General features: G+C 48.7%; 1 protein-coding gene across 1 annotated transcript in view; it reads left to right on the forward strand.

The window, feature by feature from the left end:
• The window catches only part of plxna4 (plexin A4), a 485825-nt gene that overhangs the window by 377920 nt on the left and 95270 nt on the right, over positions 1-12635 (forward strand). Inside the window, 2 exon segments of the mRNA XM_055653389.1 lie at positions 8322-8522; positions 12284-12380. Of these exon segments, the coding sequence (XP_055509364.1) occupies positions 8322-8522; positions 12284-12380 (298 nt within the window).

Below are 12635 nucleotides of genomic sequence, written 5' to 3' on the forward strand. Positions count from 1 at the left end.
GATGAGAGTGCTGTGGCTTGTCAGTGTGGGATCTACATAATTCCTGCATGGTGCAAGGGTTGTGAAGGACATGCACATGCCTTGAGTACAGACCAAATAAATAATCACTGTATGTTATAAAAACAACTCCCTTGAATCAACAGTGCAATAAAACAAGCCTGTGCTCAATTATTCTGCAGTTGATTCTTCCCACAAGAACTATAAATCCAAATCTCCTCTTGACTCCATCAACATTTAACTGACCCGTGGCCTGTAACATGGGATGAATCTTGAAGACTGGTTGGGCACTAAAGGGACACCCATCAGTGTTGAGGCGTAACATTGATTTGCCTTTCAAACTAATTATCCAAGTAAGAAAACTGAATCCAGAGAATTGGTAAGCGTGGCAGAGGTCGACAGTAGATAGAACCAAGGAACTGAAGATGCTGGTACACAGAAATGCTGGAGAAACTCAGCGGGTGCAGCAGCATCTATGGAGCGAAGGGAATAGGCAACGTTTCGGGCCGAATCCAGACTGATGGGGGGTGGGGGGGGGCGTCGCATGGCGTTGGGCTGTGACGTCATCACGCAATGCCACGCGCTTAGGCGTACTCCGTCAAGACGCTGCATACGCCCTCAATGCGCCTGCGGGCCGGCAGGCCGTAGGCGCGCAAAATTTTCGGACAGTGCAGGATTTTCGGAGCCTCGCGCGATGTCGGGACCAGCCCCGCACAACTCCATACGCCTCCACGCTTGGAAGTGGGACCGGCCCCGCACACCTCAAGCGACCACGTTTGGTCGCCCCAGACGCATGCAATCGCATGCAAGTGTGATAGGCTCTTAACTCTTGAAGTATGGCAGGGCACTAAAGTGATACCCATTCAGTGTTGAGGCAAGTACTTACTGCAACTTTTTTTATTATTTGCAGTATTTTGCTTTTTTTTTTCTATCTCAATGGTCTCAGCTGTTCCAGAGTGGAGATGACAGCCGCATAAATCTGTTCGGCTTCACCAGCAAAGGAAGAAAGTTTCCGACCCGAAGCGTCGCCCATCCTTGTTCTGAATCTGAAGAAGGGTTCCGACCTGAAAAGTCACCACTCCTTTTTCTCCAGAAATGCTGCCTGACCGCTGAGTTACTCCAGCACTTTGTGTCTCCCTCCCAGGATACTGGTCTAACCTCCAGTTCAGGTGTACTAGAGGTCCCTCTTGTACAGGCCACACCTGCCCCAGAAGAGATCCCAAAGAATCCAAAGATTTGAGCCCCTTCCGCCATCTCCTGTAGAAACATATGAACAGAAAATGTTTCATGAGAGAGGCAGGGTTAGAAGTACTAACATGGAAAGGATTGTGTGGAATTCTCTGCCACAGAAGGTAGTTGAGATCAGTTCATTGGCTATACTTAAGAGGGCGTTAGATGTGGCCCTTGTGGCTAAAGAGATCAGGGGGTGTGGAGAGAAGGCAGGTACAAGATACTGAGTTGGATGATCAGCCATGATCACATTGAATGGCGGTGCAGGCTCGAAGGGCCGAATGGCCTACTCCTGCACCTATTTTCTATGTTTCTATGATTCCTCAGTAGAGGACTGGAGTGGGAGGGGAATGGCTTACAAATGGTGTCTACCCATCAGGAGCAGATGAAGGGCATCAGTTCTTGCACTTAACGTTACCTTATAACCGGAGCTTGCTGAGAGTCAAAGGGTAAATGGAACGCTGTGGCTGTGAAAGATGTGCAGCATATTAAGTGGCCATTACATAAATGAGATGGTTGTCATTGTCTTAGTATTGTAAATGATACCAGTTTGGAAGCAGATCAGAAAGGCAACCTTATCCACAGCTGCCGCTGTTTTGTGTCCAAAAAAGTAATGGGAGATTAGGGACTGATCAAAGCAACTCATCTTACATTGCAAAAAGAGGTGTAAACCAAATATTCCAACAATGCCGGCTTTGTTGTGTCTATTAACTTGGATATAAAAGCCATGCGGGATACACTTTCCTCTGTTAGGGGGGGAGGGGGGGGGGGGTTAAGTGGAAAGGTGTGTATGGAGATTGGACCTGGCTTGATCAAGGGTGATAGACAATAGACAATAGGTGCAGGAGCAGGCCATTCGGTTCTTCGAGCCAGCACCGCCATTCAACGTGATCACGGCTGATCATCCCCAATCAGTACCCCATGTCAGAAGCCTCTCTGTACACAGAAGGTAGCAGCCCAGTCGTCGAGGAATTCTAGACGGCACGGTGATGCAGCGGTAGAGTTGCTGCCTCACAGCGCCAGAGATCCAGGTTCGATCCTGACTACGGGTGCGAGTCTGTACGGAGTTTGTACGTTCTCCCCGTGGCCTGCGTGGGTTTTCTCCGGGAGCTCCGGTTTCCTCCCGCATTCCGAAGCCGTATAGGTTAATTGGATCGGTATATTTGTAAATTGTCCCCAGTGTGTGTGTAGGATAGTGTTCGTGTGCGGGGATCGCTGGTCGGCGCGGACTCGGTGTATGTCTAAACTAAACTAAGTCCAGAAGCCTGCCTTGGCAGAGTTCAAGTATTAAAGGTCCAAGTGGATTTTTATTCAGAGGGACATCAGTGGTGATGATGGTCAGGCAGTAAGTCGGCGTAGAGGCCATGGTCAGATCAGATTAGGAGCTTGGGATCAAGGCAGCCTAGTCACCGGCAACAATAGTTGAACAATTAAAATCAGATAATGCACAAGGAGTAGGTGGATAAATAGAACATAGACCAGTACAACACGGGCCCTATGGTACACATTGTCTGTGTCGAACATGATGCTAAATTAAATTAATCTGCCTGCACGTGATGATCTATATCCCCCCCCCCCCCCCCCCCCCCCCCCCCCCCCCCCCCCCCCATTTCCTGCACATTAATGTACCTATCTAAGAGCTTCTTAAAACCCGCTATTGTACCTGGCAGTGTGTTCTAGACACCCACTACTATCCATGTGAAAAACCTGCCCTGCTCATCTACTTTCAATTTTGCTCCTCACGTTAAAGCTATGCCTTCTAGTTTTTGACATTTTCACCCTGAGAGCAAGGTTGACTGCCGAGCTTATCTATGTCGCTCATAACTATATCTACTTCTGCCAGACTTCCTACAACCTCTGATGTTCCTGAGAAAACAATCCAAGTATGTCCAACTTATCCTTATATGTAATTCCCTCCAATCCAGACAGTATTCTGTTAAACTGCTTCTCCAAATTCTTCTTCCACATTCTTCCTGTAATGGGACGACCAGAACTGTACGCAGTATTCCAAATGCAACCTAAGAAAAGACTTATAAAGCTGCATCATCATGACTCCTTGATTCTTATGCTCATTGCCTCGACTGATGAAGGCAAGCATCCTGTATGCCTTCTAGAAACAATAGAAAATAGGTGCAGGAAGAGGCCATTCGGCCCTTCGAGCCAGCACCACCATTCATTGTGATCATGGCTGATCTCTGCCGCTGCAGGAAAAGACGGAGATGTGGAAGGTTGCCGCAGCCATCTGTACGTTTTCTTTTGAGGTCCATTTCACTCTATTTGGAAACAAAGGTATGCCAAGGGGCGGCACGATGGTGCAGCTATGGGGATGCTGCCGGGTTCGATCCTGACTACGGGCGCTGTCTGTACGGAGTTTGTGCGTTCTCCCCGTGACCTGCGTGGGTTTTCCTCCGAAAACTTTGGTTTCCTCCCGCACTCCAAATATGTACAGGTTTGTAGGTTAATCAGCTGGGTGTGAATGTAAACATTGTCCCTAGCGTGTAGGGTAATGTTAATGTGCGGGGACCACTGGTCGGTGCAGACTCGGTGGGCCGATGGGCCTGTTTCCGTGCTGTATCTCGAAACTCAAACTAAACGAGAAGATTGGCTAAAGGCTGTACATCCTGTTTCACTTTCCACAATTGCTGCCTGACTTGCTGAGTGCATTCTGTTTGACTTTGGACCTCCAGCATCTACAGTTTTGGATTTCCAGTTGGCATTTCCATCCATTTAATCCCCCTGAGCCGAGTCCGCCCGTGCCATTGTCTCAACAGATGTTCGTTTAATACAGATGAATGTGTGCAGGATCGCACTGTAGCAGCAAGCAGCAGACGTGCGTGCCTGATGAAAGGGCACCCGTTAGCAGACCAAGCGAAAGCCACGAGATTATTGATCATTCACTGAGAGTGCAAAATTATTGCCAGCAGAGCTGGGCAGTCCAGAGCTTCATTAAAGGGGCATCTGACTGCAGGATGAAGGGAGATATTCTGGGCTCGTGTCAACAAATCAATATTGCAGTGGATCAGGGGCAACTCTAAGTTGTATTGTTGCAGTCTTAACATGGTCATAAAGGCCCATAATCCTGGTGGTGGCATTGGGTCAATTGCAGAGGCTTGGTCATGATGTACTTGGAATTTAGGTCCTGTTTCTCCCATTGTAATGCGCAGAAGTTCATAAGTTATAGGAGTGGAATTAGGTCCTTTGGCCCATCATGTCCACTCCACCATTCAATCATGGGTGATCTATCTTTCCTTCTCAACCCCATTCTCCTGCCTTCTCCCCATAACCCCTGACACCATTAGTAATAAAGAATCTGTCAATCTCCGCCTTAAAAATATCCATTGACACGGGCTCCACAGCCATGTGGCAATTAATTCCACAGATTCTCCACCCTCTGACTAAAGAAACTCCTTGTTTTTTCCTGTTCTACTGCAGTTGTACAGGGTCTTGGTGAGACCACACCTGGAGTATTGCGTACAGTTTTGGACTCCAAATCTGAGGAAGGACATTAATGCAATAGAGGGAGTGCAGAGACGGTTCACCAGACTGATTCCTGGGATGTCAGGACTGTCTTATGAAGAAAGACTGGATAGACTTGGTTTATACTCTCTAGAATTTAGAAGATTGAGAGGGGATCTTATAGAAACATACAAAATTCTTAAGGGGTTGGACAGGCTAGATGCAGGAAGATTGTTCCCGATGTTGGGGAAGTCCAGGACAAGGGGTCACAGCTTAAGGATAAGGGGGAAATCCTATAAAAACCGAGATGAGAAGAACTTTTTTTCACACAGAGAGTGGTGAATCTCTGGAAACTCTCTGCCACAGAGGGTAGTTGAGGCCAGTTCATTGGCTATATTTAAGAGGGAGTTAGATGTGGCCCTTGTGGCTAAGGGGATCAGGGGGTATGGAGAGAAGGCAGGTACGGGATACTGAGTTGGATGATCAGCCATGATCATATTGAATGGCGGTGCAGGCTCGAAGGGCCGAATGGCCTACGCCTGCACCTAATTTCTATGTTTCTATGTTTCCTTTCTAAAGGTACGTCCCTTTTATTCTGAGGCTGTGGCCTCTAGTCCTGAACTCTCCCACTAGTGGAAACATCCTCCCCACATCCACTCAAGTCAGGTCTTTCACTATTGTGGAAACAAAGAACTGCAGATGCTGGTTAATGCACAATAGGAACCAAAGTACTGGAGTAACTCAGCGAGACAGGTGTGGAGTAGATGGATAGGTGACATTTCGGATTGAGGCCATTCTTCAAACTCCATCCTAAGGATACTATTCCATCCTTGGCCTGAATATGTTCGTCATTGTTGCTGGGTTGTTCGTGCAACTCAACATCAGGTCGCAAGAGATGAAAGGTGATGTCCTGTGGTCACCACATTTTCAAGGGGTCACACACTGTCAGAAGACCAGTCCATTAGCAACAGTGTTAGCACCAATTCCAGAACAAATGCATGTATTTAATAAATATAGTCAAAAGAAAACTTGAAAAGTTTTCAAAACTGGAGGTCAGACTAAGGGACTAAGGGAAAACTAAGGGACTGAGAGGATTAATCTTCCATCGACTGGGCCTGGAAGGAGGATATTTTCTAGGGTTGTAGAGGAAGATGTATAGAATTAACCCAAGAAAGGACACAGATTGCAGGAGTAACGCTGGCAGTATCTCAGGAGAACATGGATAGGTCACGTTTCGGGTCGGGGATTTTCAGACTTTGTGTCCCAACACTTTGTATCCTTTTTTGTAAACCAGCATCTGCAGTTCCTTGTTCCTCTGTCCAGAATTGACCCTGTGACCGCGTGGGTTTGCTCCCACGTCCCAAAGACGCGAGCGTTTGCAGGTAAATTGTCCTCTATAAATAGGGTTGCCAAGTTGTCCCGTATTAGCCGGGACATCCTGTATATTGGGCTAAATTGGTTTGTCCCATACGGGACCGCCCTTGCCCCGTATTTGACTGCTGCTACTCGGGTCGAGGGGCCTGAAGGGTGGGAGCACCGCGTCCGGCCCCGCCTCACCCATCCCGACGTAGTGCAGCGCGTGGAGTGCAGCAGCAGCAGCACCTCGCCCGTGTGCCCCGTCAGTTCGGCAGACCGGCCGGCTGTCTGACCTTCGCACCTTAGCTTACCGCCGACACCGCCACCTCACGACCAATCATCGGTTCATGAGTTGGATGAGGTGCTGGGCTTTGTGTGCAGTCTAGCACCCGGTCATTCACCCAGCCACGGCCGAGTCGGTCAACGAATTGTTGTCGGGAATTAATGTCGGACCTTTATTTTGACCTTTTTGCCCTCATTTGGGAGTGAGAAAGTTGACAACCTGATCTGTAAATTGCCCCCGACAGTGTAGGGAGTGGATGAGGAAGTGGGATAACATGGAACTAGTGTGAACGGGTGGTTGATGGTCGGTGCGGACTTGTCTGAAGAAGGGTCTCGACCCGAAACGTCACCTATTCCTCTCCTCCAAAGCCGCTGCCTGTCCTGCTGAGTGACTCCAGCTTTTTGCGTCTATACTGGGGAACTGTTTCCCCTTGGCATCGCTCAATGCTCAGTCCCATCTCCATGGATGCAGACTCACCTCGGCCAGGGGACTGTGAACGCCGCTGCTGCGGGGGACGAGAGGGGAATAACGTGCTCCATCACGGCTCTCCCTTGCAAAGAGCTTCTGTGGCCTCAGCATTTCCTCCACCGCCTTTGTTCTCGCACAATCAACCAGGAGAAAACCCCCAAACACGTCGGAATGAAAGGGAGTCACAAAACAGACAAGAGGAGTGAGATCTGTTCCGATGGACTCACAGATACGCTCGGCAGTTGCAATGTGTTAAATAGTGTGACCTTTCCCAGAACATTGATCTGTGTACGAAATATACGGGGAGAGAGAGAGATAAAGAAATGGACCTGCAGTTTGGCTTTTCCCTTCTGAAGGGCTCTGCGTGCAAATCCGTTGGAAGGAGTAAAGTCTCATTAATTTTCAATTACTTCAAATGACAGCCATGTAAAGCTGATAAAGTCCAGCATTGTGTAAGGTTGTCAGTTTTGCGCTGAGGCTCTTCAGACCCCTTGTTCCTTTCTCTCGGTGTGAAGCCATTTCATATGCAAAGTAGTGCTGTCTTTCGGAAAGCCAAGGGTTTAGTCAAGTTAATGAACCTCAAGTTGTGTCTAACCCTGACACACTCTCCCCGAGCTAAGTTCAGACAAGATGCCTGCAGATGGTCAGTTTTTGATGTGTTCTTTTCTATGGCACCTCATTCCCGTTACGTGTTGCTGTCTGCAGCTATAACAGGCCTGCTCACATTCTACAGCCCATTCCCTTTCACCCTGTTTTCACACCTTCACACTTCCTTATCAAAAATTCTCCGACTACAATTTATCTCTGTTTGCGTTGTTGTCACCTTTTCCCAGCTAACAATGACCTGTTCTACATTTCCCTTGATCTCCATTCCCTTTTTCCTGTTTTCACACCTTGCACTTCCTTATCTATCTATCTCCCTCCACCCCTGACATGAGTCTGACGAAGGGTCTCGACCGGAAACGTCGCTCTCTCCAGAGATGCTGCCTGTCCCGCTGAGTCACTCCAGCATTTGATGTCAATGTTTGGTTTAAAACAGCTTCTGCAGTTCCTTCCAGTGATGTGCGGAATGCCAATGCTTTTGAAGGTCACTTTCTTCGCTTGTTTGGCTATGAAACAATGTTTCTATTAAATCTTATGAAGAAAGATCTTTGAGATATAGTTTGCTACATTTCGGAAGGAAATTTACCTTAAGAAAAAGCTTCACTGCTTTTATCACAAAGTACCTGCATCTCGACCAGTGGGAGCTGAAGACTCGATGGGAAATTAAATGGTCTGTCCCACTTACGCGATTTTTTTCGGCGACTGCCGGCACCCGTCACTAATTACCGCCCACAGAGCCCACGGCTGAAGCCTCCGAAGCCTTGCGTGTGTGCGTGAGAGTGCGCGCATGTGCGCGCAGCCACCAAGAAATTGTGTCTCCCGATCCCCCCCATGTTTTGATAGCGATTTCCGTGCAAGTATCTCGTGCCAACCTTCCTCACTATCCGCGGCTCTGCTGATTTTGGTTTCTCCTGCTCTCTCTCCTCAGGACTGTCCCCAGCTGCTGGCTGCTGAGAAGATACTGATGCCAGTGGGAGTGGTGAGGCCCATCACTCTGAAGTCCAGGAACCTTCCGCAGCCCCAGTCTGGCCAGCGTGGCTATGAGTGCATCCTAAACATCCAGGGAGTTGAGCAGCGAGTGCCAGCCTTACGCTTCAACAGTACCAGTGTCCAGTGTCAGAATACTTCAGTAAGTGGCTCCAGTTATCAACATATCTGAAGAAGGGTCTTGACCCAAAATGTCGCCTGTCCATTCCTTCCACAGATCCTGCCTGATGGCGTTAGAGTTACTGCCTCACAGCGCATGAGACCCAAGTTCGATCCTGACTTTGGGTGCTGCCTGTACGGAGTTTCTACGTTCTCCCTGTGACCATGCGGGTTTTCTCCAGCTGTTTTGGTTTCCTCCCACATCCCAAAGACAATAGACAATAGGTGCAGGAGTAGGCCATTCGGCCATTCAATGTGATCATGGCTGATCATCCCCAATCAGTACCTCATTCCTGCCTTCTCCCCATATCCCCTGACTCCGCTATCTATAAGAGCCCAATTAAGCTCTCTCTTGAAAGTATCCAGAGAACCGGCCTCCACCACCCTCTGAGGCAGAGAATTCCACAAACTCACAACTCTCTGTGTGAGAAAAAGTGTTTCCTAGTCTTCATTCCAAATGGCTTACCCCTTATTCTTAAACTGTGTCCCCTGGTTCTGGACTCCCCCAACATCAGGAACAAATTTCCTGCCTCTAGTGCATCCAAACCCTTAATAATCTTATATGTTTCAATAAGATTCCCTCTCATCCTTCTAAATTCCATAGCGTACAAGCCAAGCCGCTCCATTGTCTCAGCATATGACAGTCCCGCCATCCCGGGAATTAACCTTGTAAACCTACGCTGCACTCCCTCAATAGCAAGAATGTCCTTCCTCAAATTAGATTTGCATGTTTACAGGTTAATTGGCTTCTGTAAATTGTTCCTGGTGTGTGGGCTAGAACTAGTGTATGTGTGATCACTGCTAGTGTGGACTAGGTGGGTCGAAGCGCTGATATCCACGCAGTATCTCTAAACTTCACTAAACTAAACTAAATTGACCTGCTGAGTTCCTCCCAAGTTAATTTACTTGCACCCCAGCGGTATGAACATTGACTTCTCCAATTTTAGATAGTCTTGCTTTCTCCCTCCATCCCCTCTCCCTTCCCAGCTCTCCCACAAACCTACCGTCCCCGCCGCCTCTTCCTTTCTTTTTCCCGCCCCCCCCCCCCCCTCCCACCGACATCACTCTGAAGAAGGATCTTGATCCGAAACGTCATCTATTCCTTCTCTCCATAGATGCTGCCTCACCCTCTGAGTTTCTCCAGCATTTTTGTCTTCCTTCGATTTTTCCAGCATCTGCAATTCTTTCTTAAACCTCCAGTACCCATAGTCAGGATCGAACCCAGGTCTCTGGCGCTGTGAGGCAGCACTTCTACCGCTGCGCCACCATGCTGCCCTTTCTAGCAGTTTGTGTTTTGGTTCAGAATTTAGTATCATCAGTCTCTAATGCTTCCATGCAGTCTCAGGAAGTCAGTGGGTCAAGCAGCATCTATGGGGGTATGGGCAAGGAATAGTTGACATTGCAGGCCGTGACCCTGCATCGTGATACACAGATACTTCTAGACCCGCTGAGTTCCTGAGGAAAGGAGCCCCCATCTGAAAGGTCACCTGTCCATGTTCTCCAAGGATGCTGCCTGACCCGCTGAGTTGCTCCAGCACTTTGAGCTCCTCGAGCAGGTTTTTTTAATTTGCTGCAGTTTTGAGGTATTGTCTATTATCGTCCATGGCCTGCAAATTTCACTCGATGATTCAGCTGTTAATAAGACCAGACGTATTCTGGATGAAAAAAAGGACAGTTACTGTCTCAAAGCCGTTTCTTTGTTCTCTACCGAAGGTTGAAAAGGCTCAAATACCAAACGTAACAAAGCAGATATTATTATTTTTTTCAACCTGAATGGCCTGCTAATTACTGCAGTTCCAGCTGTCTCTGACACACACAACACACCTAATACAACCCAGTGCTGATTTATATGCACAATAGTGCGATTCAGATTCCACACACACATGCCGCATTGTACCAGGGCTGTGTGTCACTTTACAAATTCTCCTGCAGGTGATTCTTTAAGACTGTGAGAGGCAAGAGCACTCTTTGTGAGAAAGAAAATCGAACTGCCTCTCAAGCCGGAAAGGGTACTGAGAAGATTTACGAGGATGTTGCCAGGACTCGAGGGGCCTGAGCCACAGGGCGGCGTTGAGCAGGCTGGGATTCTATTCCTTGAAGCGCAGGAGGATGAGGGGTGATCTCATAGAGGTGTACAAAATCGTGAGAGGAATAGATCGGGTTAACCCACATAGTCACTTGCCCACAGTAGGGGAATAGAGAGCTTTAAGGTGAAGGAGACACGTTTTAATAGGAATCTAAGTCACAGAGACAAAGAGCCACAGACACAGAACGGAGACAAGGAAACACTTTTTCTCACAGAGAGTGGCGAGTCTGTGGAATTCTCTGCCTCGGAGGGTGGTGGAGGCAGGTTCTCTGGATGCTTTCAAGAGAGAGCTAGATAGGGCTCTTAAAGATAGCGGAGTCAGGGGATATGGGGAGAAGGCAGGAACGGGGTACTGATTGGGGATGATCAGCCATGATCACATTGAATGGCGGTGCTGGCTCAAAGGGCCAAATGCCCTACTCCTGCACCTATTGTCTATTGTTTAAGAAACAATTAGACTGGTACGTGGATATGAAAGGGTTAAAGGGATATGGGCCGAACTCAGGCATGTGGGACTAGTGTAGAAGGGACATGTTGGTTGGTGTGAGCAAGTTGGGCCGAAGGGGTCTGTTGACACACTGTATCACTCTATGACTCGACCTGCCTTTAGATTGTGCCGTATTGGAACTGATTTATTACCCCTTGAGGGACAATACATCCTAGAGTGATACAGTGTGGGAACAGGCCCTTTGGCCCAAGTTGTCCACACCGGCCAACATGTCCTAGATACACTAGTCCCACCTGCCAGTATTTGGTCCATATGCCACCAAACCTGTCCTATCCATGTACCTGTCTAAATGTTTCTTAAATGTTGGGATAGTCCCTGCCTCAACTACCTCCTCTGGCATCTCGTTCTATACACCCACCACCACCCTTTGTGTGGAAAAGTTACCCTTCAGAATCCTACTAAATCTTTACCCCTTCACCTTAAATCTGTGTCCTCTGGCCCTCCATTGCCCTCTGGGCAAGAGACTCTGTGCATCTACCCGATGTATTCCTCTCATGATTTTATATACTGTACTACCAGATCACCCCTCATCCTTCTGCGCTCCAAGGAATAGAGTCCCAGCCATCTCAACCTCTCCCTATAGCTCAGACCCTCGAGTCCTGGCAACATCCATATAATGTTTGGGACAGGAATGCCAGGGTGGAGGTGAGCCAGTGAATAGATTGGACAGCAGCACTTTCCCACCCGCCCATGGCTACCTTGATCTACAAGACTTTCCCTACCTTTACCTTTATCAAAGCCTCTGTCTCCAACACCGTCTAAGGAAGTGGCATAGGGCCATACAGTGTGGAAACAGGGCCAATTTGTCCACACTGACCAACAAGCCCCATCTGCACGAGTCCCACCTGCCTGCATTTGGCCCATATCCCTCGAAACCTGTCCTATCCATGTACCTGTCCAAATGTCTCTTTAAACGTTGTGATGGCACCTGCCTCAACTACTGACCCTCCTCTGGCGGCTTGTTCCATACACCCACCACTCTGTGTGGAAAAAAAAAAAATTGCCCCCCAGGTTCCTGTTAAATCTCCCCCCCCCCCCCCCCCCCCCCCCCCCCCCCCCCCCCTCACGCTGCGAAGAATCTTTTCCGCTATCTCATGACGCTATTCCAAACACTGTAGGTCTTGACAATTTACTATGTTGCTTGTTCCAGTACGCGTACGATGAAACTGCGATCAACAACCTCCCGGTGAGCCTCTCCGTGGTCTGGAACGGCAACTTCAGCATCGACAACCCAGCGCACATCCAAGGTGAGTCAACGCCAGCGCCCGCACGTTTGTTCATGCTGCGCTGGGCATGTCTGGGGGGTTCTTAACTGTAGAGGCATCATGGCAGATCCTGGGCCAATACCCAGTGGGAGGTATGGCACAACGGTAGAGTTGCTGCCTCACAGTGCCAGAGACCCAAGTTTGATCCTCGGAGTTTGTACGTTCTCCCCGTGACTGCGAGGGCTATCTCCGGGTGCTCCGGTTTCCTCCCGCACTCCAAAGACTTTCGATTTTGTA

Source organism: Leucoraja erinacea, chromosome 22 (assembly GCF_028641065.1).
Source record: "Leucoraja erinacea ecotype New England chromosome 22, Leri_hhj_1, whole genome shotgun sequence".
In the NCBI taxonomy this organism is placed as follows: domain Eukaryota; kingdom Metazoa; phylum Chordata; class Chondrichthyes; order Rajiformes; family Rajidae; genus Leucoraja; species Leucoraja erinaceus.